The sequence below is a fragment of the Brachycentrus maculatus genome, unplaced genomic scaffold (genome assembly GCF_059751285.1).
Source record: "Brachycentrus maculatus isolate JH-2025_06_01 unplaced genomic scaffold, ASM5975128v1 h1tg000290l, whole genome shotgun sequence".
NCBI lineage: Eukaryota > Metazoa > Arthropoda > Insecta > Trichoptera > Brachycentridae > Brachycentrus > Brachycentrus maculatus.
In genome coordinates this window covers 47,489-75,148 of record NW_028281041.1, presented here as the reverse complement: position 1 = coordinate 75,148, position 27,660 = coordinate 47,489, and the positions used below count along the sequence as shown (strand labels likewise).

Genomic DNA, 27,660 nt, shown 5'->3' with positions numbered 1-27,660 from the left:
ATCTGTGTTGGGAACAGGAGGGATGATCTAGTATGGGTCAAATAGGAACTTCTCAGCATTTGCTCATTGCTGGGAGGAAACCACGTAAAACTCCTCAGGAGAAGGCGGACTGTTGACTGTCATCAGCAGACCTTCCGTTCCACTAGAATCTTTATCTATGTTGAGATGTAAAAAAAAAATATATACAACTTTATTACTTTAAATATCTTAATGAAGATCAAACCTTGAATCTCTTTATGGTAGCCTAACGTCCTAATCACTAGACTACAGGAACAAATGTCCTGATATTAAATATTCGTGACGGCTGTAACCTTGCATCTTTAACAACCTCATTTGATCTCGTCATTATGAGAATTTGAAAGATCGCGACAATGGGGTATTATCATGTGTATTTAATCATCATATTAAATTTTAAAAGTAACAAGAAAGAAAGAAAATGTGCAGGATAAAACTATATATTGTATATTTTAATTGTACGAAAACAATGGCAATATAATGGACAGTCATGATGTCAACTGCAAGACTCGTGCGTTCTTTGATTCATATACTTTAATTAACTCTTACCCAGTGATGGAATTCAAAATTTTCAAGAACCGGTTGGCCCTTTAGGTACTACCTCTACCCTGCCCTATAAAGAAATTATGTATCAAATGTTTCTATCTCCTTCTGGTCCTGTGGGAGACGGGCAAGTTATAGAAAGGAAAACATTGTTTACTTGTACATGTTTTGAAGCGTATATCTTTTACGATATTCTTTTTACTAAGTGCTTAACTTAACCAAATAATTCCAATATTTTCTCTTTGTGCGGTTCAAACATTATCAAGTAAACTGAGCGTGCTCCGATACATGATCTCAATGGGAATATTGTGTGACAGCAAAGGGTTTGGCGAACTCTAAAAATTTTAGGCACCGGTTCAAGCAAACCGTGTGAATCGGCTGAATCCCATCACCGCTCTTACAGCGGAATTTGTCCCTGTTCCAAGTATTTTGCGCTGGGAGCGTGAAGCTGAAGAGAGTGGAATTTTTTATTTTTAAAGTCCTGAGATACATGTATGAAATAGTATAAAAAATTCCATAAAGACAAGATGAACCTAGCAGAAGTTTAAAGGTATATTTATCTATAGATTCACATCTCCATGCACCCTAAAGTGATCTTTTAAATTCTCATAAAATCCTTTTAAAAAGCCATATGTATCAACGAAATGTCTTGGTAAATTTGATTTTGAGGATGACATCTGAAAAAATAATCGCATTTAAGATTATCGAATGATTAAGAATCTTCTTCTTCTTCTTGGTGTAAGCCTCGTGGCCTGTTTTTAAGAGGGATTAGCCTCCTGCAATGTCGATTCCCAGCTGTCGATCCATCTCTTTGAGCATAAGAATCACACCTGAATATTTGTCATTCGGAAATGCAAAAAGATGAAAATCCTCGTATAACAGTCATTAAAACATTGAATTGATTCATATGGGTTTAACATAATAATGATATAGTTCAAGTAGAACGTAGCTTTGGTAGGTAGTTAATATAACACCCATTCAAATTTTAAATAGCAAAAGTCTGTTATTTTTAAAAATAAATAACAGACATTTGTTTAGTTATATCACATTGTTTTCTAGATTTATGTGCTTTTACACAAAGCCAATTATTGTCGCTTTATTATACATAGTACAGTATTAAAATGTATGTAATTCATGAAATGTAAAGCAAAGATAGTATTTCAACTCTGTTTTCAATTTAAAGTCTATTTCCTATTTCTAAAATAAACTAATGTTCGATTTCACAACAGTAATTGACTGAGAGGTTGTTCTTATGGCCATCTTTTTGTTGATCATTGAATTGAATACATACATTTTATTTTCAAAATTGTTGCAACAAAATCTTTTACAATCATTCATTTAATCCTTTTAATATTTCATTGCTTTAATTTAATTAAATTCATCCACTACATTTATTGTGAAGTAGCATTGCCCGCCTCCGTAGCGTAATGGTCAGCCTACCGTACCGGAGGCCCCGGGTTCGATTCCCAGGGGGGGCTCAAATAAATATAAGTGATTTTTTCACTCTAATATTTATTCAATATTACCCTGGACTGGTATCTGAAGCGGAGGGCTAATCACTTTTCTTTCATATGTTAACGATCAACATAACACTGTGTTTATATGATGCAGTGCCCTATGCACCATCGTGTGTGTTTGAAATAATTTTAACACTTGAGGATGTGAAATAGGAAATTAGCGCAATGATTGAAAAGCGACGATCGTATATTTTAAGTTATAACATTGGTTTATCGTTTCTTTCTAGATGCCAAATCCGCTCCGAACTTTTGGTTTTCATCGAAACGATGAAAAGCTTTGCGGTTTAGGCAACTACCTATGCTGATACTATATTTGCTCATTGTATGTGATGTGTTTTATTTTTCATTCATTTTATTTTATATTAGTTGCTTGAAGCTTCGCACGTCGCATGCTAACCTAGTCATAATAATCACGGTGTGGGGTTTTTATTTTAAATCTTTGTATTTATATTGCCATATCACTATAAAATCCAAAGATTACCAATCCAACAATGTATTGCCGATTGATGTCATATTTTATAGCAACTTTATTTGCTCAACTACTTAACCTCAAATAATATGTTGTCTATATGCCTCAAATATATAAATCTACATATAAATTATCACAATGTAGAAGATTTTTTTATGAAAATTACACAATTCTCTTCTAAATTGTGACGATTTCTATGGATATTATCATAGATAATATTATTTTAGACCCCCAAGTAACAAGCCATGTCATTTCGCTCACTCCTTTCAACAACGTCATACTTAAAAAAAACTTGATTTTTTAGGAGATCATTTTTAAAGTTTAAAAATATAACTCAATGTATTAAAAATAAATATCAAGGCACTTATTGAACTTTTTATTGTGCTACAGATCTTTTTAGGTAAAACCTGAAGGTTTTTTTCCATTTGAAAAATATTTAATAAATTTTTAAAAAAATATTTAAACAGTACCTTTTCTTCAAAATGCAAAAACAACATTTTTTGCCCTGTAGCGGGTAAATATTAAGTTAAAAATATGCCTCTTTTGCTGGGATATAGTACATTTTCTGGGCATTTCGAAGACATGCACAACTGAAAATTGACGATTTTTGATTTATGACGTTCTTGAAAGGAGTGAGCGATATGTTAGCTTTTATTTGCTTTATATGAATTTTTACTATATTATCATATATTCGTCAATAAAATCATTAAAAAAAAAACAATTAATTAGAATTACAGTAAAATGCCTAAATATTTTGGATAGGTTTTAGTTATAACAGTGTTTTTTTGTTGCTTTTGCAGCTGTTTTATTTATTGGTAGTTTTTTAGTGAGTTAACTAATTGTAAAACTAATAAATTTGAATTACTATGTACTTTGAAGTAGTACTAGATAGCTAGATGTGTGTTTTAATTTATTTCTTTTATTCATCATAAGCATAATCTTTTTAGTTGAATCAACAAAGAAAACTCAATAAAAGTTGTTAAATTTTGACTGAAATATTGAATTTAATAATATGGTGTGAATAAATTAATGGAAACTTTATTAAAATGGAAATAAGCATTCTTCAAGAAAGTTTGCTTAATCATTTTATCAACGATTTAAATTATTTGCAATTTTTTTGTTGTTGTATTTTTAAAAATCAAATTGCAGTCTGTATTATCTGGTATATTATCAGGTGTCACCTAAAATAATAAACTCAATTATTTGAACCTATTTAGGTATTATTTATTTAGGCATATTTATGCACATTTACTAGCGAGTTATTTATTCAATATTACCCTGGACTGGTACTTGAAGTTGAGGACTGATCGCCTTTCCTTCATGTGTTAACAATCAAGATAACACTGTGTTTATACGATGCAGTGCCCTATGCATCATGAAGTGTAAATAAGGGTTTCAATACATAAATAAAATAAAATAAACTTCTTGAGTTTATTTGAGAAACCATACAAAATTTCAGTATTCCTTAACCCTTACTGGTCCAATGTCGAATCTCATTCGACATCGATTTTTTGCTCTTAGGTCCCATGTCGGATGTTATTCGACATTTTTTTCATCATTAGTATTATTTATTTAAATTCCAAGCTTACATTTTTGTCACTCGTATCTATTACAACAGTATGTGGAGCAGAGGACAAAAGATTTTTTTCCGATTGGAATGTAACTGTCTACCTAGATTTTTTTTTTTAATTTTGGGGGACCAGCAAGGGTTAACTAAAAGATTGTGTAAAGTATGAGCCATATTTGTACTATTTTGTGTTTAAAAATGTTGTCCCTAACAGTGTATTGTTAAATTTGATGTAATTTTAAGCTTAGTAAATAACATGACTGAAGCTATTTTGTTTTAACACTTATGTATTTGTGTAGGTTGAAAGTATTGTGTTTGTGTAACCTAACCTGTTGCTTTTGTCTAAATTAGTTGATTTGTTTATCCGTTTATATTACATGCAATTCTGCATGGACCACTTACTCTTCTCTTCTTCTTCCCTGTGATCTATTGTTGTCATTGTTTGATCCTAACCCCTTTCAACTCCAGACAAAATCATTGCTACAAAAAAATAACTATTCTAGATACAATTTTTAAGGAAATGAGGGTATTAAAAACAAAACTAGAATTCTTCGATGGAGTCACATATGTTCACCATCAGAAAAACTTCAAACTAGTCAAACTTCTATAATATGAAGTCATTCAATCAGAGTTAAGAATTCCTGAATTTATAAATAAATATTTATTTATTTTATTTATTGTGAGTGCGGACAGTTGGTTTAATTCCATATTGAATTGTTAAGTAATATATACATCCAAAATTAAACACGGTTATTGGATTGGATTCTACTTTTATTAACATATCGTTCACTCCTTTCAAGAACGTCATAAATCAAAAAACTTGATTTCTCAGGAGAACGTTTTTAAAGTTTAAGAATATACTAAAATGATTTAAAAATAATTATCAAGCCACTTATTGAACTTTTAACTGTGCAACAGATCTTTTTAGGTAAACCTGGAAGTTTTTTCTCCATTTGAAATATATTTAGTACATTTCAAAAAATAATTGAACAATACCTTTTCTTCAAAATGCAAAAATAACACCTTAGCGGGTAAATATTATGTTAAAAATATGCCTCTTTGCTGGGATATAGTGCATTTTCTGGGCATTCTGAAAACATGCACAACTGAAAATTGATGATTTTTTATTTATGACGTTCTTGAAAGGAGTGAGTGATATGTAAGTATGTACAAACTTTTTTTTTTTAATTTTCCAAAAGAATAAACTTTATTGTTGAATTAGGATGAGTCAGAAAGCAAGTTCCATGAATAAAGCGGAATTTGAAATACAACGCTGTTTTTAAGTATTTTTTAGCAGAGTTTTCAAGTATATAAATATTTTAAACAACAAAGCCCACAATTGGCATTCCGTTAGGGTATTTATTTTAAAATCTTATAAAATTGGATCTGGCGGATTTTGAAAGAAGGCGACACATAAAGTCATGTTTATCTCACCAAAGTAATATATTTATCAAATTTACTTTCATTATTAGCAGTATTTTTTAAACAATAACACTTAAAATCCTCATTTTAATATATTGGATTCTATCTATCAAAATTACTTCATCAGTCAAAACAAGAAATGAAAATTGTATCTTAATAGTTATTTTAGACTAAAACTCTATCGTGATCATCCGTAAACATTGCAAAGTTGTCAGTCTGTCAAACCTTTATTTAAATGATCAGTTCTCTCTTGGTAAAATTTTCTTAGATGATTTTGAAACTAAGAACAATGCTGATTTTATGTAATTTAAAATGAGGCGCCTTCCAGCTTGCAGAATCAAATTTCTTTTTTGTTTTTATCAACCATTTACATAGTAAAAACAAACATCTATCTTTAAAAAAAATCTAGCATTCAATACAACATCATTATCAAACACCGTATATGAAACATACATTCGAGTCGTTACTGAATTTGGTTTTTGGATTTGATAATTTAAAATTAATTGCGCATTAGCACAAATTTGGTTGCGTATTGCATATTTTCAGCTCCCAATACATATATTAGAGAATTTCACATTAGAAACTTAAGCTGGAATGAAGAAAAATTAATGATAGCTGAAAAAAGTATCAGTTTTCACTTTGATTCCAAATGTTTATGATAAAAACTAGCTATGTTTCTATTTTCATAAAAAAAACTGAGCCTTACTTTTAGTTTTTTTCTTTTTTTAATTAAAATTTCACTTGGTAAATATCACTATCTATTGTGACACAAGTTTCGATGCATTCCGCATCATTTTTAAACAAAGTATGATGCGGAATGCATCGAAACACATGTCACAATGGATTTTAATAAACAGTGGTATTTACTTAGTGAAATTGAACCCTTTGCCCTGGAAAGTTTTTTGGTTTGTACATACTGCAATAACTCAATTAAAAATTAAATTGCGAGACTTATTATTATTTATTTATACTTCAATATAATTCTGATTAATTATTATATTGAAAAGTAAACAATTAATATATTAAAAGTATTGAGTATTAAGACTTTGTTTTCTTGGCGTTATAGCATCAAGAGTAGTAGGAAACTATGATTACCGCCTCAATGGCGGCACTCCAGTGCTAAGGGTTAGATTTAAAATGGACAGGCATTACCACAAAGTGACTGTTGAATAAATGAATGAAGTTTAAATTGAGGTTTTTAGCAGGTAGCAGTTTTGCAATGTTTTTCACTTCTCTACCCTCTCTTTCACCCTTCCTGTCTTGTTTAGTACATATCGCACCTCTGTTTTGCAGTGTTCAACGATTACTCAAGGGAAACTAAGCCATAGGAACATCACCCAGACTGTCGCCAACCACAATTTCTTAATTCTATTCACTTGCAATATTTCCAACTGAGCACACTTAAACAGAATACGACTGCTAGTGTGTGTGACGGCCGGCCTTATGAAAACCAATCAATGTGTATGTTTGCCTTCTTTACCTATATTTTCATTTCAATTAACACAAATACTCAAACGAAGACCGGTTCCTCCATTCTGCCCACTTTGCAACACTTGACGGCTGTTTTGAAAGTGAACATTAAGATGAGTTGCCTGAATATAATATATGAATGCAAACAATATTACTTCACCGTTAATATAAACTAATAATGTAAGGGACAAAAAGGCACTTTTAAATAGGTAATTTTTTAGGATAAAGCATTATATCTTTCTTATTACAAATTTGATTGAAATATATGTACGGCAGGCCAGTTCAACCTATACATGTTGTAAATGTGCAGTCTCGTTTGAAATTTTTACTCAAAAACACACAAAACGTATGGCTATTTCCGTTATCCGCCCAGTCGTTGATATATGCGACCTACGTATTGATAGTTTGTTTAGTGATTTAGCTTTAGCATGCTAATCATGCCACTCAAGTGGACGCTGCCATTAGACTCAAATCCAGGTTTTATTTTATACAAAAGCGACCTTTCCTGTGCGTGTGCTTGAGGGTTATAGTGATATCTTGTAGGTCGAAAGATCCGTGCAAAAAATAACTGTAATTGCACTTTTTGTAAAGTCCAAAATAGCTAATTGACTATGGAAGTTGAAATATTATTTATGGTCGCTGGGTTTATAAGTAAATAGCACTTTGTTTTGTGCCATTTATAGCTTTCAAGTAGCCTAAATGTTTTTTTTTTTTTTTTTTTAGTAGAATCTCTTAAAATAGCTACCGCACGCTTCTAATCAACAAAGATTTACAAAATTAGAAGTTCTCCAGTATAACTTTAACAGAATTACGATAATCTTTACGCTAATATAGATAGGTCCTCTACATTATTTTCATTATCACTATTTTCTTGAAAATTTCAATTCAAATCATGTGTAATATTATACGGTATGGTTTGTAGTATTATCATTGAGTATAGTGAAAATTTTTAAACAGGGATTAGATTAGTAACAAATTACTCAGTTATCAGATGTACCTTGCAACTGGTTAAATTAGGTTGAAATAAGGAGTGTATTTTTGAAGATATGAAAGTTTTAAATACACAATATTTAATATTACATAGTTCCATATATATATAACTCAATTTCTTAATTTTGTCCACTACATTAGTTCATATTTTCAGTGATGATATTATTGAATATTATTGATTATAAAAATATATACATATGATCAAACTCCAAGTCTAATGAGGGCATTTTCCTGGGTAATTTTGCCATGTGCCTTTTGCACATTTTGCAGATTGCATTGTAGCGTCCACCATTTGGGATGATGTTGGGTTATGATGGACGTTGTGATGTAGTCTTTCGATAAAAGATGCGAATCACACGATATATTGACGGGGGATAGCGCAATTATCATCGCAATGGATTGTTCATTCTTAAATATTTGTAATTAGATATTTACAAGTACAGTCCAATTAGTTTAGAGAAAACATTGCAAATGTAGTAGTGTTCCAAGCAAAATGAGATGAAGGATAGTGGAAGGGTATTTGAATGCATTAGTGTCCGGTTTTAACTGGTTACTTGAACTTTGATGTGTTACTTGAGCCCAGTACAAAAAAAATATTTAGATCTGTATTTTGTCTACAATAATGAACGTATCGACATGATTCATTGTTTCCAAGTGACACTTATTGTCACAATACGTTCATTATTGTAGACCAAATACAGATTTAAATATTTTTTTGTACTGGGCTCAAGTAACACATCAAAGTTCAAGTAGCCCCGTTCTATGGTACTTTTATAAAAATATCCCCATTTTCTCAATATTTTTTTGTTTGTATCACTACTACTCACAAGCACAGTTTTCCCTAAAGTTTTTTTCAGTACTTACTGACATTTTCAAATAGATAATGCTCTCAGTACTATTTAACATTAAACGTATGTACCAGTTTAACTGAATATTGTGCTTCAACGTTTGTGGACATTCAATAGGTTTATGTTGAGTATTTGTGTTAATAATTTCTTTGTCTTGTGTATATATGTTACCCGTTTGTCTGTGCACGTTTTTACACAAATATAATGGTAAAATAAAATGGCTTTAGACTATGATGATGTTACATTTTTGCACTATGATATCATCCATAATATTTCATCACTCATTCACAAAAAGCGCACACTGTAATTAAAATAAATGCACTCCCATGTGCCAGGTTCAATATAAGCCAGTGTGGGCTACATTGGTGTAACAAAATTTGTAAATATATATTTTTTTTACATGTGATAATGACAATGGCACTGTTGTAAAATACATATTATTTATGTTAATTTGAAATGTGTAATTTGAATTCACCGTTTGTATTTGAGCACTTTAGTGCACAGTAATTAATTCACAAGCAAAAATGCATTACTGCACTTTGCATGAGACCGGAGTCGTTGGGATTGTTCATGTGTTAATTGTTTTATTTTGATGTGATAGCGGGTGCCGATGAACGGAATTCCGAATCACCAAGAAACTCCAGTCCATCCCGAGAGACTTCCATCATGACAGTTCTTCTGTCGGCCGTTGCAATTCTGTTGACGGGGCACAGGACAATAACGTAGGAGAAAACCATCACCACCGTGGTCAATTCAACAAAGTTGTGCTGAGAAGAAACACCATCAAAATACAGTGAATAAGAATATCTAAATTGTGTCTAACATCAACTCCGCCGGCATTTTGAAGTATTACAAGACAATAATTCAACCCTTTCAGCGGTCACTTTGACGTTTCGTCACTGGCCGAAAGAAAGCTCAGGTTGGCAAAGGATTCTTAAAATGCCGGGGTGTAAACAAACTAGGTATAAACTATTTTGTGGCTGTGTTTCAAGTTAAAGAACAATCATAGATAATAAAATCCATATTTATGTTAGTTGTATACAGTATTTTTCGAGTAAATAAATGTATTTTTGTACGCTAGCGAATGTCTGATGTGGAATTAAAGAGTGTCATATACAAGTCATAGAGTATTGACGAGTGTCATTCAATTGTTTTAATGCTTAATATAGTTTGTGTAAAAATATAGGCATTATCGAATGCATTCGTCCGATGCTCATCCTACGGCTAAGTAAACTTTTTTATACAAACTAGTATGTATGGACTAAGGTCGATTCTATGCAAATAATTAGTTTTTTTATATCACAAAATATAAAATCCTATTTTGACTAAAAGGTATTTTTATACTAATCTTCTTTCACGCCCCCTCATTTCTCATACGATATAAAAATAAATATATATTTATATTTAAACATGATTATCATCAAATTTACTTGTATGGTAAGTTTTTCACCTTATCAACAAAGTATGTATTGAAAATATTAAGCGATTTAAATTATTATCTTAAAATCAATAAAAGATATTTATTTAAACAGTTATATCAATCAATAACAGGTAAATAAAAAATGTATTTTTTGTTATTAGTTTAGAAATTATTATATGAAATGATAAAATCGTAGTTCGAATTTTCAACCATACTAGAAAATTTTTAAACCAGTGTCTTTTAAATTTGATAAAATTTTCGTTTAACGATAAAAAATACATATTTGATAAATAATCGGTTTAAATCGCACACATTTTATTTTGGTATGTTGTTACATTTGTAAAACACATTGATAATATTTGTTTTCACAGATATCCTAATTTAACCGAGTTTCTACAGTTACTAGTCAAAAAAAAAAAAACTTTTTTTCCTTTTATATATATTGACATATATCGCTCACTCCTTTCAAGAACGTCATAAATCAAAAAACTTGATTTTTCAGGAGAACGTCTTTAATGTTTAAAAATATAACATAATGTATTAAAAATAAATATCAAGCCACTTATTAAACTTTTTTCTGTGCAACAGATCTTTTTAGGTAAAACCTGAAGGTTTTTTCTCCATTAGAAAAATATTTAGTACATTAATATAAATAATTAAACACTACCTTTTCTTCAAAATACAAAACAACACTTTCTGCCCTGTAGCGGGTAAATATTACGTTAAAAATAAACCGCTTTTGCTGGGATATAGTACATTTTTTGGGCATTCCAAAAACATGCACAACTGAAAATTAACAATTTTTGATTTATGACGTTCTTGAAAGGAGTGAGCGATATATGTATTTAATTTTAAATTAATCAAAACTGCCTTTAAACACTTATATCTATGTATAACATTTATGTAAGTGTTTTAATATTCATTGAAATCAAACAAATTGTGCCTTACGTATGAAAACATATATGTATTAAAAACCTATTTAATTCTTTAAAAAAATATATTACAAACAAAGACCTTTTTAAAAGTGTTCTTACATTTATCATTAATTTTGTATCTGTCAAGGATTCATTCATATACTTTTTAATTTTTTTAACTCCTTATTAACGATAATTTGATTAATGAAAATCAAGAACATAAACATATCAGAAAGAGAATGAGAAGAAAATTTTAAATTTTACTCCCATTATTTTTAAATTTATTTATATATATATTTTTAATATTTGCGTCATAAGGTGTGTGTCCACTAAGCTTACAAACAAGTAGATTGTAACTGTTGTGCACATTCAAGCGCATTGAGCGTGTGATGGTCAAATCATCTCGACATGATAATTTTTACTATTGACACATAACAGCAAAGATGTTTTAAACGGAATGGAATGTGGAGAATGTTTTTTTTGGTATTGGCTGATTGTAACATTCATTATTCCATCCATGTCTGAACGTTCTCATTTTTCAAATTCCGAAACCTCTTTATATCGATATTTAGTGGACGGGCCTCTACGAGTGTGTTAACTTTTTTGCTATGTCGGATGTTTTCTGAAGATAAGCAGAAATAAACCACATACCTAAGCAAAAAAGCAATTATGTAATTTGTTTTAAATTAAACTGATTTAAACTTCTTCATTATTTATTGTAAAATAATTGTCTTCCATTATGTGAATGATTAAATAAATAAATAAATAAAAAATATGTTTATTTTTTTAAATTATTGCATCCTTCCTGTCTTTCTATCTTTCAGATTTAAATTTTTAAAAAAAATTATTGTCACAATGCATTAAAATGATCGTATAAAGCCCTTTTTGGGCTCTACGTAAGATATTGAATGCTCCACACATCGCTCACTCCTTTCAAGAATGTCATAAATCAAAAACCTTGATTTTTCAGGAGAACGTTTTTAAAGTTTAAAAATATAATACAATGTGTTAAAAATAAATATCAAGCCACTTACTGAACTTTTTACTGTGCATCAGATCTTTTTAAAACCTGATGGTTTTTTCTCCATTTGAAAAATATTTAGTTTACTTAAAAAAATTATTAAACAATACCTTTTCTTCAAAATGCAAAAACAACACTTTCTGCCCTGGAGCGGGTAAATATTAAGTTAAAAATATGCCTCTTTTGCTGGGATATAGTACATTTTCTGGGCATTCCGAAAACATGCACAACTGAAAATTGACAATTTTTGATTTATGACGTTCTTGAAAGGAGTGAGCGACATGTGATATTAATTAACATGTGATACATTAAGATGGATATACAGCAGGACCTCTTTAATCCGAACCGCCGCTAATCCGAACACCTCTGTAATCCGAATGCTCACTCATCCCTTAAATATATCCCTAGAATGGGCTGACCAGGTGTATATTCCTGTGCCAGAAAAGGCGCTTTTCCATAAATTGAGAGACTAAGCTTTTTACATATCTTCTTGTTCTTTTTCTAGATCCTAAGGATCTGTTTGTGCCTCCGCTTGTAGCTCTTGGGATGTTGACTCCCAGTTGTCTTTCCACCTTTTTGGAGGTCTGTCTGGGGGTCTGCGTCCTTCAGGGATTCCTTGAAGTGCGATACGCGGAAGTCTGTCATCTGACATTCTGTTTACATTATCATTCCAGTATCGCCTTCGTTGTCGTCCCCACCTCACGATATCCTCCGTCTTACACATGCTCCGGATGTCGGTATTTCTTACTCGGTCTCGCAATGTGTTTCCGGTTATGGATCGGAGAGTCTTCATCTCGGAGGTTCCAAGTCGAGATTTTTTACATATCATTAAATAAATCGCGACCAACTAAAATATCGTGGGTATACGGGCAAAAAACATTAACTCTAAAACCCTGTTTGAATAATCCCTGTTATTTAAAGCTTTTAGCCTGAATAAAATACCCGCTATTAAACTTTGAGTTGCATTTACTTTTAAAACCACATAAATATGATATTTCAAACTACTTAGTGTATTTTGCCAGTTTAAAGAACGTTGAAAACTTTATAATACTGCATCATTAACCTGTCCAGAAAGGAGTTATTTAAAAAAATATTTTTTTACTTTTTATAATTTATATCAGTCAATGCTACATATAAGCAACATATTTTCTTGAAAAAAGAAAAAAAAACATTTACACCTGTAAACATGATTTTCGCAACATTGGCAATTTTGACATAAATCATGTTTTTAACATGTTTTGATATAAATCACGTCATAAATCATGTTTTGTATTGGTCGTATATATACGACCATACTCCTGGAAAGGTTAAGTCAAAATTGCACATTTTCCAGTTAACGTTTTTGCTAGTACACCCATAATATTTCATTTAAAAAAAATAATTAATAAGTACATTTAAAATTTCACAATACATCGTTGTTTTATTTGATAAAAATACTCTACAGATTCTCTGTACTGTAATCCGAACGCTCCACTAGTCCGAACAGTGGGTAAATTTTCGGCATTCGGATTATAGAGGTCCTGCTGTATTTCTTCTTCTTTATGTGCCTTGTCAGGTCCCCCCAAAGGTATATAAATATAATAAATCAGGAATTTATTCCTTACAGTGCTCATCGTGTCCCAGCCTATATATAGGAAAAACATCTAGGAATTTTAACATCCGATGTAAAAAACATACACGATACCTTAATAATAATAATTTTTCTGAATTTGCCAATCACTTAATAGAAAATAATCACTCATTTGATAAAAAATAAAGGTCTAAATATATTACACATATGCTATAGAGGACTTAAATTAGATTAATAATAATAATAAAACCCTTATCCGCACCCCAATGGTGCATAGGGCACTGTGTCATATAAACGCAGTGTTATCTTGATCGTTTACACATGAAGGATGGGTGATCAGCCCTCCGCTTCAGGTACCAGTCCATGGTAATATTGAATAAATATTACAGTGAAAAAATCACTTATATTTATTTTACCCCCCTTGGGAATCGAACACGGGACCTCCAGAACGGTAGCCGAGCGTGCTGACCTTACACTACGGAGGCGGACGATTAGATTACTTAGATTAGATTAAATTAGATTACTTAGAAATATTAGAAATTAAAAAGGCAGTTTAATAATAATTTACAAATAATAAATACACAAGTAAATGATTTTGCTAAAAGTCTGTTATTAAATATGTTTTCAATCACTCATCATCCCTGATCCCTTTTGACTGACTGTCAATCAACAAAAAAAAAAAAAATAAAATAAAGCCACTTGAGATCTACCTAAGCTTCTTTCCCTAACCGTCAAAATATTTTTAATATTGTTTAGTAGATAGAGTTTTAGTATTAATCAGTCGTGATAAAGAAGTGGTTAGCTTCGAAACCGGTAGACATTATAATTAAGTTATAATTAAATATTTATAGTGATTTTAAAACAAAGTTACATTTTAATTATAAAATGGAAGATCACAATGTTAGTGCTTCAAATATAAATTATATTGCCAAAGGCTTTCCGGTCTTGTGCCATCCAGAACAACTCCTTGACTCCTCTCATCTCACTCCAGTCGCGAATGTTGCAAAGCCACGATGTCTGTCTTCTACCAGCTCCTTCTTCTTTCCATGTTCGCTCCCTAGGGGGAGCATATGGCCAACACGACACGTCTCTAAGTCACTCTGTCACGCGCCATCTCTTTGGCTTCTTCCCAGGTCAGTCCGGCGTCTTGAAGTTTCGCTGAGTATAGTCGGTGAATGGTCGTCAGCGGCCTTCCGGGGCGCCGGAATCCTCGGGGTTGGAAGAAGAGACTAAGCGGTTGATGCTCTCAGGTGGCGTTCTAAGGACATATCCCAACCATGTCCACCTTCTCCTCTTCAGGACTTCCAAGAAGACCAGCTCCTCACAGTCCTTCTATCTTTCCCATCATGATGATTTGTAGAATGTAGTATTTCTCTGGACGATATACGTAACCCAGATATGAAATCTTTCGAATCTTGATATTGGACAAGAGTTTTCTGTGTGATCCAGCTCTTCTGAGAACTTCTTCATTTGTGACCCTATCCACCCAGGGAACACGAGACATTCTGCGATGAAGCACAAATTACAAACGCTTCAATCTGATTCATTGTGTTCACCTTTAGGGTCCAGGTCTTGGAGCCATGGATATACACAAAATAAAACAAATAAAAAAAACAGTCACAGACTTTTTTCTTAAAAATGAATGATATATTTACAATGCAAACAATAAATATTATGCCAATAAAAGAACTCTGCTGCAAAAATAATAGTAAAATAAAACAAACAAAAAAATATCATGAATTTCAGAGAAAAATCATGAAAGAATACTCCATTAAAGCAGTGGTTCCCAATCTGTTGCGAACCACTGCATTGAAGTACATTTAAATTAAATTTAAAATTACAGTGAAATTTCTATCTATCGTTTTAAAAGGGACCTGATGAAATAAACTATGAATGCGGATTTAAGAGTTCATTACACAAGAAGATACGATCGAGTAAAGATACCGTCCTCCTAATCTGCATAACCATTGGTAGGTTAAAACTCTAAGAAGAATACAAGTTAAGATGCAAATAAATGTATTCATTTGAAAATAAAAATACAGAGCTGAACAGAACCAAAAAAATATTTTTAACTTTTTTATTTCCGTAAGTCAACAGTATATTTTTGGCTTTGCAAATAACATTTTTTTCGGGATCAGTTATTGAATATACGTAGTAGAAAGTTTTCTACCTTTCAAAGAGTGTGTATGCTTCTGAAAATGAAGATACAGGCAGCATCTCCTCTTCATTAATATTGGCCTCTTCAGCTGTATCCACCAACCTTGCGTCACACAAGCTTTTGATAGTTTCTATGCCACATGTTGGAATATTGTCGTTCAATGTACCAAAATTGAAAAAAAATTAGAAGAATGTAATAAAAAAACAAAAGACAAAATATTTCAAATGTGCAGCATAATTCAAATAATGAATGCGGTATAATGGTGATAGAAACGATTGATGCGATTTATTTTAGTATGAAATGAATTCGGGGTACAAGATATAATAAACGACACATCCGGGAAAACGATCGAGGAACAATAGATAGAGGTTTCACTGTATATTACAAAAGTTACGGATAAAGGAAAGTTACATTAATGGCATGTGGGAAGTCAAATTGAGCTGATCTTATTGGCCAGTATGATGGTGCATCCGAGGTCCATAAGCTGCATGGTGTCCGAGCCCCCGTCCAGTATTCTGTAGGCGCAGATGGCCAGCTTCTCGCAGATACTGCACTTCTGCTTGTTGCTGAGGGTCGGGCAGTTGATCACCGCCTCGTTCAGCTGGTCCAGCAGCTGTGAGGCCGAGTAAGCTTCAAGAATGAACCTGGAAATAAAAATAGACACAGTAAAAACTTGTGAATACACTTCGGACAGGAAAAGTATTTCTACCAGTTCGGTCAATTGATGCTTAAGGACAGAAAGGGTATTTTTACCTTCTGCGCCGGCCTCATTTCAAAGGTAGAAAAGAAGGAATTATCCAATGTTTTTATATGAATATTATAATACATACCAATGTCAATACATAGTTAGAGTCTTAACTATATGTACATTATTATCAAATCACAATGCAAGTCTTATTTTTATATTTATCTTATAAACGGTCTTTAGGTATTTGAACAAATGGGCCTATATTATTACTTTTTTATTCCCTCATTATTACCTTTTTACTTTTTTTTATATATTCAAAATATATTAATTGATTCCTTTAACAAATTTTTGTCCGCCTCCGTAGTGTAATGGTCAGCACGCTCGGCTACCGTTCTGGAGGTCCCGGGTTCGATTTCCAAGGGGGGTAAAATAAATATAAGTGATTTTTTCACTGTAATATTTATTCAATATTACCATGGGCTGGTACCTGAGGCGGAGGGCTCACCTTTCCTTCATGTGTAAACGATCAAGATAACACTGCGTTTATATGACACAGTGCCCTATGCACCATTGGGGTGCGGATAAGGGTTTTATTTATTATATTAACAAATTAACAAGGTTTTAAATGTACTATAATATTTCAGTTGTCTTACTTATCAATAAATTTTTCCAAGGCCGTGTATTCACTAACATTCATGTACTCCTTCATCATTTCATCAGGCACTAATCCAGTAACCTGTAAAAATTAAAAGCATAATTTTATTATTTTTTATTGATTTATTCATGAAAAAAAATATATTATGCTACCTTTCATATAAATCAGGGCTGTCCAAAACAGATACGATCCCAGGCCGATCCAAATGACTACCGTAGAACGGGGCTACTTGAACTTTGATGTGTTACTTGAGTCCAGTACAAAAAAATTTATTTAGATTGTGGTATCGATCGAAGTATCGTCACAATTAGTGTCACCTGTCAGGGAAACAATGAATCATGTCAATAGGTTCATTATTGTAGACCAAATACAGAATTGAAACTTTTTTTTGTACTGGGCTCAAGCAACACATCAAAGTTCAAGTAGCCCCATTCTACGGTACATAAATTGGAAACAAATACTTTCGAGAGAAAAAAAAATCAGGGATGTCATTATTATAATATAATTAAGAAAACTTGTTGTCCTATGAATAAATATTTCATTACTTTATTTGGGATGCCATAAAAATAATGCTCTACAACAGTGTTTTGCAAACTTTTTCTATTCAAGGTACACCTAACGAATTAAGAAATTTCAAAGGTGCATATTTACCATATTATGGTAACACATTTAACATATTATGTATAATGCGAAATGTGAGTGCTACTTAACTGAGCGCAGGCAATAAAAATTTGGAGCGATTGTGTTATTTTCACAAAACTAGACTTTTTTCCGCGGCACACCAACTAATCGCCACGGTACACCAGTGTGCCGCGCCACAAACTTTACGGAACAATGCTCTACAAAGAATATATTCGTATTTGCGGTAGATAAGTCGCGCGCCATATGCCGGAGATTCTGGGTTCGATTCCCAGGGGGGGGGGGAAATAAATATGAGTGTTTTTTCACTCTTATATCTATTCAATATTACTATGGACTGGTTCCTGAAGCGCAGGATTGACCACCTTGGTTTCAAATAATAAAACGTTCAAGTGAACATTGCATCAATTTGATGCAGTGCCCTATGAACCATTGGGTTCCACGCGGATAAGGGTCAATAAAAAAATACACAACAGACAGGCGCCGTGGCGTAGTTGGGTAGACGCTCGACTGCGAAACTGGCGTCGCGGATTCGATTCCCAACAAGTGCAAAATAAATTCAAGAAATATTTATTTTCAATTGGTCTGGGGTATTTGTGATGTATTTTTCACATTTACCTTCTGTATCTTTACTATCCTACCTACAGACAGGCCTCTAATAGAGGCTTTGTAAAAAAAATTAAAGAAATAGATTTACCTCGATAATGGAATGCTTGTTCACAGTTCCCCCTAGCCGGGCACAGCTCTGGAGGCAAGTTATGGCTCTCCGGAGATCGCCCCCGCTGCTGTCCACTACACCCATGAGGGACTCTTTGTCGTATTCCAAATTCTCTTTGTCGCAGATGAACTTCAATCTCTCTATCACCTGTAATATTTAAAACACACGTAATGGATTAATAATAAAGGTCAGACAATTGATGACATCACGCCACGTCTTTACGGGTTGTGATCTAACAAAGCCAAGAGAAATGAAAAATATCGTCTTCTCCACCTAAACATACAAGGAAAGATTGAGGGGCGAAGAACTCAAGGGCGCCGAAGGAGATCATGGCTGAAAAACCTACGACAGTGGTTCGGCAGAAGCACCAAATCTCTGTTCCGAGCTGCAGCGTCAAAATTGAAGATAGCCACGATGATCGCCGATCTTCGTTAGAAGTGGCACAGAAAGAAGAAGAAGAAGAAAGTCAATACCTTCTCCCTGGCCAGCGGCTTGAAGCGGAACTTGGAGCAGCGGCTGGTGATGGGCGGGATGATGCGCGACACGTAGTTGCACACCAGACAGAAGCGCGTCGAGCGGGTCTCCTTCTCCATGGTGCGGCGGAGCGCGGCCTGCGCGTCTTTGGTCATCGAGTCCGCCTCGTCCAGGATCACCAGCTTGAACGGGGGGCACGGCCGACCACTAAGGAAAAAATTACATTCATTTTTGGCACATTCTTTGCGGGAAACGCTCATAAGCGCTTCTAATGGTGGAGACTGACCGGAGCATTTCGTCGTAACGTAACACGTTACGTCAGTCAGTACACCGAGCCGAGCGCTCCATCCATAGTTTCGGATGCTCGGTGATGCTCGCCGCGAGCTATGTTACGACAAAATGCTCAGGTCAGTCTCCACCTTTAAATACTCGCCTGTCCAAACTTAAAACACAGTAAGGGACATTTTTTTTGCGGTACGTTTTTTTTGCATTTTTGGACTAAGTAGATTCTACTTAGTCCAAAAATTCAAAAAAACCTACTACAAAAAAATGTCCCATACTGTGTTTTAAGTTTAGACAGCCGTTCTGTTGGTAAAGAGCGGGAGACGCTTATAAGCGGAAAAAATGAGATTCAATTTTCACACATTGTTCGCGGGAAACGTTTAAAAGCGATTCTTACATACTCGGCTGTCCAAACTTAAAACACGGTAAGGGACATTTTTTTTGCGGTACGTTTTTTTTGCATTTTTGGACTAAGTAGATTCTACTTAGTCCAAAAATTAAAAAAAACCTACTACATAAAAATGTCCCATACTGTTTTTTAAGTTTGGACAGCCGTACTGTTGGTAAAGAGCGGGAGACGCTTATAAGCGGAAAAAATGAGATTCAATTTTCACACATTGTTCGCGGGAAACGTTTAAAAGCGATTCTTACATACTCGGCTGTCCAAACTTAAAACACAGTAAGGGACATTTTTTTGTGGTACGTTTTTTTTGCATTTTTGGACTAAGTAGATTCTACTTAGTCCAAAAATGCAAAAAAAAGTACTACAAAAAAAATGTCCCATACTGTGTTTTAACTTTGGACAGCCGTACTGTTGGTAGAGAGCGGGAGACGCTTATAAGCGTTCTATTTGCTCACTTTTGGTAGAGCGCGAGAGATGCCAAAAAACATTGTACAGATGTTTTATTTTATTTTCATATTTATTTACAACATTTTGAGTGTGTCCAAATACTTGTTCACAAAATCTGGATTATAATCCAGATTTTGTGAACAAGTATGTATTTGGACACACTCAAAATGTTGTAAATAAATTATCTGGTCAAATTATAAGCTTAATAATAAAAATGAAAATGGTATTTTCTGGCGTTTCTCATGTGTGTGATTATAATCCAGGATTCGGATCTCACATACTAATATAAGAGTTTCTGCTTAATAAAAAGCTTCTTTACATCTCACCAATAGATGTCTCTAGTGAAGTTCTAGTGATTCATAAACAATGTTTCTAAATTGGTTCATATATATAGAACTTCCAAGAATTTGCGCAGTGTGGTTGTCAATAATGGGTAGAATTGGTGAATGTTACACGTGTGTAAAGTGATCACTTAAACCAGCCTATGACGGTCGTCAGCCCCGTAAATACCCAGACTTCCATATTTTTCTTCATCTTTGATGAGATGTCAAAAAAAAAATATCATATTTATTAGTTGCCTTAGGAAATTCTCCTTGCCTATTATGTACAAAGGTTTATATTTCTTAAAAATTATATTGAATGTGTATAGTTAGTAATAAATGAATCAATATGTTGTATCAATCAAAATGTGTATCATAGTTCATTTATTTGTCTTAGTCGTCTTGTCATAATATCTAAATAAGACACCACTAAATCTGACCACTAAATCTTTATATCCTACTGCTTCATCTGTTTTTTCATCTACCGTAAGGGCGTTTGTGCACTACACGGAATTTTACCGTCCGGCAGTCCGGTTTTGAAAAATGAAAGCGACTATGACAGTTAAGCGTGATCGAATTTACGCGCAACGTGTTCACGCACCGATCCAAAGAAAGATGGACAAAAGCACAAGCCAATCATCGTTTTAAAACGCTAACTGACGTGCCGGACGGTAAAATTCCGTGTAATTCCGTGTAGTGCACAAACGCCCTAACCTTAATCATACTCAAACAGACAGACCCCCAGTATACTAATCACATGTAACCGCAAACCCAATTCTGATCTGTAGAATATTTTTGACGTCTCTTGCACTCTACTATATATATATAGTTATATAAATTATACAAAAAAAAAAAAAAATTTTAAACTCACTCCTGGACAGGTTAATTATGCAATGTGTGTATTATATTTGCACTAAAAAATAAAAATAAAACACTTACTCTGGCCTCGTGTTGGACGCGGTCAGCTGCGAGAAGGTTTTTACTTTGTCCCTGACCACCTGGATCCCGCGCTCGTCCGAGGCGTTCAGCTCCAGGACGCGCTCGCGCGTGATGTCGCCGAACAACTGCCGCGCGGCCGCGAGGATCGAGCTGGTCTTGCCCGTGCCCGGCGGCCCGTAGAACAGCAGGTGCGGGATGTCGCCGCCCGCCAGGCACTCGCGCAGGACCTGGATCACGTCCGTCTGCTCCACCACGTCGTCCACCGTGCGCGGCCGGCTGGAGCATAAAGGTCATGTTACAAATACACCGCCGCATCCCTACAAATTCGCAAAAACACATTTAAAAAAGAATTCCTCTTCCGTTCCGCTTAGCAGCGGTACAGCTCAACGCGGGATATTTGGGACCTGTCTAAATATCTCAGCGAAAAAACGTATCACATACTATTTCTCAACCCATGGAGCCGGTGGACCTTTTCGCACCGGTTTAGTTGAATCTGACCCGCTTGGTTTATCAAACGATGGACCTAATTTTCCAGTTTTTAAATAGGACTGCATCGTGTCGGCCAAACAATTTTTAAAATTCAAAATGAAAACAAAACTCAGCACACGAGTGAAAATGACAGATGAGGAAGGCGGGAAATTTGGAAAACATCAACCGTAGTGAAAATTTAAATTAATGTTACCTAATCAAAAATTTATAAAAGGTACCCACCTAAATTTATTGGACGCAGGTACCGTCCATTGGGAAAATGATAAAACGGTAATTTCGTAAATGTTTTTAAATCATTTACTACTTTTTTCGATAACAAGTACAATGATTGTCATCGATACAAATTCGAACCTATTTTGTATTTTTTTACTCAAATGTCAATTCAAAGAGAATAGAAAAAAATAATATTTTTTAAATCCGAATTTCAGTGCTCAAGCATTAGGAATCGAATATTTAAAATGAAAATATTTTTACGTGATTTGCTTCGCCCTTTCATTATCAATTTTAAAATTTGTAATTAAAATCTAATTTTAAATTAAAAAAAAGGGTCTTTACAAACGTCATGGTGATGTTTTCATTGACTTTCTTTTTTTGTCTCGAAATCAAATGGTCTGAAACTAAAAAAAAAAGTATTTAAGAAAATTATCAAACAAAAATGTTTTTTTGTAAATAAATTTCTTTGATCGAAAAAATACTCTAATTATTAACAATATAATAAATTTATAATTTTGCTGAGAGAGCAGAATTTTCTTACATTTTATAAGTTTTATCTTCAGTTTTTGAAATCTAAACTTTTTTTTATTTAATTAGCATCATTCAATAAAAATATTTATTTAATAGCTTGGAATAAAAAATCTTCATATTTACTTCACAAGTTTTAATTACCATCAGAGTAAAAAGTATTTACTCCTATTTGACGGTGTGTATGGATATTTTTTTTATAGATTATTTTGGTTGCAAAAAGAAGTTATTTACTCACATCTTTGTATTGACATTTTTCGTCGTTTATGTTGAATGCCTGTGAAAAAACTTGAGAAATTTAAAGAAAAAAAGCGTTGTATTGTCGTGCGGTTGTTATTTTCCCTATTTGTATACAAAAATATGTTGCTTACTTAGTAAGTGGGAATCAGTGTATCCATTTTGAGTGTATTTACTAAATTTTATATAATGAATTTGGGTGAGTTGTCATTAATTTCTTTCAATAAAAGTGTTTGCGCAAACGTCACCTATATTAAGAAACCTAACCTAAACATGAATGACAACCAGTCTTGTCTGTTTTCTTAATAATTTTATAACCGTTTTACTAAGTTTAATTTGTTTTTCAAAATACTTTGTTTTTTTGTTTTGGTTTAGTATGTAGTTGCTTACGAGGTTTTAAAACAATCTATTCGGAATGACTAACAATGGATTCACGAATTGGCATATTTTTGTTGAACGTTTTACGTCATAAGCACACGTAAATTAATATTTATATACCCTTTAATTGGTTGAAAAATAGCGATATATTGTAATTATTGGTATTTTATGTTATTTTTGGATGAGTGATAATTATTTACTTCATTGCAGGTGTTCTGAAAATGGAAATAAGTTTTTGCGCACTGGATGTGTACGGAGTTCTAATGAACACTTAAATATTGCGTTACTATGCTAGTAGTATTTTGTTTTCTTGGTGATATGTCATCAGTTGTATTATGGTCGAGTACATAGCCACAAAAATGTCAGGTGTCATGGAACTAGCCAATGGAGAGCAAGCTGAAAGTTATCCTCTTCATGAATGCGTATTCAAGGGTGACTTGAGAAAGCTATCTGCTCTGATAAGGAAAAATGATGTCGGGAAAAAAGACAAACACGGCAACACGGCTCTTCATCTCGCCGTTATGTTGGGCAGAAAGGAGTGCGTTCAGATACTCCTCGCTCACAGCGCTCCGGTAAAAGTGAAAAACCTGCTCGGCTGGTCTCCGCTGGCGGAAGCGATCAGCTACGGCGACCGCCAGACCATCTCCTCTCTGGTGCGCAAGCTAAAACAACAAGCCCGCGAGCAAATGGAGGAGAGGCGACCCGACCTCGTACAGGCCCTCCAACAAATAAGAGACTTCTACATGGAACTCAAGTGGGACTTCCAGTCCTGGGTTCCTCTGGTCTCCCGTATCCTCCCTTCGGACATCTGCAAGATCTACAAGTCCGGGTCCAGCATCCGCCTGGACACCACCCTCGTAGACTTCTCGGACATGAAGTGGGAGAGAGGCGACATCAGCTTCATCTTCAAGGGGGACGAAACCCCCAGCAAATCACTGACCGTCTTGGACAACAAGTTCCAAGTCTTTCAGCGGGTTCGCTACGAAGAGACGGAGCTTGAGATAGAAGACGAAGTGGATATTCTGATGTCTAGCGACATTCTGGCGGCCCAGATGTCCACTAAGAGCATATCTTTCTCCCGCGCCCAGTCCGGATGGTTCTTCAGAGAGGATCGAAGGGAAACCGTCGCCGGGCAATACCAGAGCGATCTGTACTGCATCAACGGGTTAGTTCTCGAGTCGAGGAAGAGGCGCGAACATCTCTCTACAGACGATCTGCAGAAGAACAAAGCGTTGATGGAGAGCTTTACCAAAGGAAATGCGCAAGGTCTAGATTCCAACGGCGAACCAGTGAGAAGGAGCTCTCTCAACCCTCCGCCAGAGTGCGGGACTACTTGGACGGAGTACATAAACTCTCCTTCCGGCCGATACACAGGCTTAGGTCGTGAGCTAGTCTACAAAGAAACAACCAAAAACTTCCGCGCTACCGTCGCGATGAGTGACGACTTCCCTCTGAGCGTCGAGATGCTACTGAACGTCCTCGAAGTCATAGCCCCGTTCAAACACTTCTCCAAACTACGAGAGTTTGTCGCCCTAAAACTGCCGAGCGGTTTCCCCGTCAAGATAGACATCCCCATCCTGCCGACGGTGACGGCGAAGATCACCTTCCAACAGTTTGAGTTCCGCGAGGGGATTCCTCAAACCATGTTCCAGATCCCGGCGGACTATGTGGAGGACCCGTTCAGATTTCCCGACTTATGACGCTTCGATATACTAACACTGTTCGACATGGGGGAGAGGCAGAGATGGAGGTGGGAGATGACGAGAAACCGTCACACGAGGAAGAAGACGTACCGTCCGACTCCTTTATCCGAGACGGAAACAGTCTCCATTGAATTCCCGATGCTGTTCGGTCTCGGGAGTTCTTATTCCAGTCACTGTGTGTTGTACGTAGAATAATGTCTTCATTTCATACTATTAAAGGTACTATGAGATCTCCAGGCTTTAAAATTTACATATTTAGGACTACAATTTTGTATCAGAGTTTATTTTATACTCTTAAAACTAATCTACGTTTTAATTTAAAAAAAAAAACGAGTCCATTTTAGAAAATGAAATATTTATACTCATTCAATCATGCTTTGTTTGACATAAATTTATTAGAGACATAATCAAACGTCAATTCTTTTTTTGCAAATGAACCAATTGTATAATTGTAAGCATATATGTGATTTCTATACCATATAATATGAGATTTTCATGATGTACTTAAATGTTATATTAAGACAGGATTTACTATATTACATTCTGTTTATCTGGAAGTTATAATCCTTGATGAAGATTTTTTTAAATAAACACTATTTCAAACGCCATTTATTTACAATGCAATGATTGGTTTTTGCACATTGATTGGAATCAGAAAGTATTTTTTACTTTGCAAAAATAGACCTTAAAAATATAAAACTACACGTATAATTGTAGTTTGCTTTAGTTTGTTTAGCTCTTCACATACTGCATTGATGTAACATTGAATTGTCAAAAATACTTAAAAACAATACTCCATTTTGTGTAGGAAAAGAGTACTTTGCAATTGATTTATCTTGTGATTTTAATACGAGTCAATACAGAAAAATATGCAGGGGTAAAAAAGTCAAGAAACCAATGTTAAATCATGGTTTTATTGCAATACCAGCCATTCTTCTGTAAAATCTGTCATTTAAATAATACAATTTAATATTGAGCTATCATATCATGCATAAATTGATAAATTTGTTTTTGTTATCAGATCTCTTGATCGTTGATAATGAACTGCAAAACTCCACACAATGCGGTATTGTTATTTATTGACAATTTGACTTGTAATATAATAAAAAATTGCCCTTTCACCATCGGAATATATGTGTTAGAAGAAAAAATACCGTAATATTGATTGTTATTGATGTTATATGTTTTTTAAAAGTAATTTATTGAATAAAATTATTGAATACAGCACGGCTGATCAAGATTATTATTAAAATTTAATGTCACCGTAGTGTATATTTTATGTATATGTATTATGTATAAGTTTCCATGTTGAACAGTGTTAGTTATATGCTTTATTGATTTTAATTTATTTTTAGTATAAAATATTTAAATAATATATCAGGCTATTAGTCAATTCTATAATTGAGAGTACACATTTATAAGAAACTTGTAACATTTTCGAGGTGTATACTTTGAAATTTCGTTTAATCAAACCAAATGACAAGGAGTATGTTGTGAAATCCATAGAAATCGTTGCAATGTAGAAAAGAATTTGTGAAAATACTAATTTTATAGAAACTTCTATGGAATCTCATTAAAACTCCAAGCAAATATATTAGAAAATGTCACATTTGGAAAACACTCGCAATAGGAAAGATGAAGGATATCTCTTTTATGCAATTATTTTGCATAAATGTATATATTTTTATGTACACAAAATTTACACATTTGTTTATGCTAATAATTTTTCTGTTGCACATTTAAACATGTCAATTTTATCTGACAAAAACAATTATTTTACTGCAGTTATTCAAAGCCAATTTATAACTGTTTTATGCAAGATTTTATGTACATTTGTTTGATGAAATTTATAATTAAAACATTATTTTTTTTATAATTATGTCCATAGAATGATATCTAACATGCCTTGATTGGTCCACCGAAATATCCATCTTTAGTTTGTATATTTTTAATTAGTTTTAAGGATTCATTTGTATATTCGTTTCCTACAAAGTATTTATTGCAACTTTTACAATACATTAAATTAAAACTATGCCTTATAATAAATTAAATTATACCTAATTTTATAAGAACTGCTGTATACATGATGCCATTAACAAAAATTATCACATTTTCCGAGAGGGTCATTAATTTTGTGCCGCCCTGTACTTCTTCGGTTCTAGTATAATTTTTTTTTGAGAATCTTATGAAAATATCGTGGGTAAAAAATGTCAACTCGAAAATATGCAATTTCGACATTAAGTTTCAAAGTGGGTATTTTATTCAGGCTAAATGCTTCAAATAACAAGGATTATTCAAACAGGGATTTTAGAGTTCACATTTTTTGCCAGTATACCCATGATATGATTGGTTTTGCCATATCGCTCACTCCTTTCAAGAACGTCATAAATCAAAAAACTTGATTTTTCAGGAGAACGTTTTTAAAGTATGAAAATATAACACAATGTATTAAAAATAAATATTAAGCCACTTATTGAACGTTTTACTGTGCAACAGATTTTTTAGGTAAAAACTGAAGGTTTTTTCTCCATTTGAAAAATATTTAGTTTATTTAATAAAATAATTAAACAATACATTTTCTTAAAAATGCAAAAACAAAATTTTTGCCCTGTAGCGGGTAAAT

The 27,660-nt window shown here is 33.6% G+C and overlaps 3 protein-coding genes across 6 annotated transcripts in view; 2 read left to right on the top strand and 1 right to left on the bottom strand.

Moving 5' to 3' along the window:
• LOC148305042 (matrix metalloproteinase-16-like) overlaps positions 1–10,362 on the top strand; it is a 92,664-nt gene extending 82,302 nt beyond the window's left edge. Inside the window, exons 11-13 of one of the 4 annotated variants that reach the window (XM_088267313.1) lie at positions 2,303–2,397; positions 6,827–6,994; positions 9,443–10,362. In XM_088267313.1, the coding sequence (XP_088123439.1) occupies positions 2,303–2,346 (44 nt within the window). In that variant the 3' untranslated portion in view covers positions 2,347–2,397; positions 6,827–6,994; positions 9,443–10,362. The remainder of the gene's footprint in view (positions 1–2,302; positions 2,398–6,826; positions 6,995–9,442) is intronic. The other 3 variants (XM_088267315.1, XM_088267314.1, XM_088267312.1) reach the window with 3 other exon arrangements.
• A 5,016-nt stretch (positions 10,363–15,378) lies between these two features.
• Positions 15,379–22,139, bottom strand: LOC148305041 (replication factor C subunit 4-like). The gene is made up of 6 exons (XM_088267317.1): positions 21,931–22,139; positions 21,490–21,765; positions 19,098–19,305; positions 18,604–18,771; positions 17,266–17,348; positions 15,379–16,568 (listed from the first exon to the last, which is right to left on the bottom strand). The coding sequence occupies exons 1-6, from the start codon at positions 22,041–22,043 to the stop codon at positions 16,355–16,357; spliced, it is 1,062 nt and encodes a 353-aa protein (XP_088123443.1). The 5' UTR covers positions 22,044–22,139; the 3' UTR covers positions 15,379–16,354.
• An 861-nt stretch (positions 22,140–23,000) lies between these two features.
• On the top strand, positions 23,001–26,188 carry LOC148305040 (ankyrin repeat domain-containing protein 13C-like). Its single transcript, XM_088267316.1, has 2 exons — positions 23,001–23,155; positions 23,545–26,188. The coding sequence occupies exon 2, from the start codon at positions 23,670–23,672 to the stop codon at positions 25,032–25,034; it is 1,365 nt and encodes a 454-aa protein (XP_088123442.1). The 5' UTR covers positions 23,001–23,155; positions 23,545–23,669; the 3' UTR covers positions 25,035–26,188.
• Positions 26,189–27,660: the final 1,472 nt, after the last annotated feature.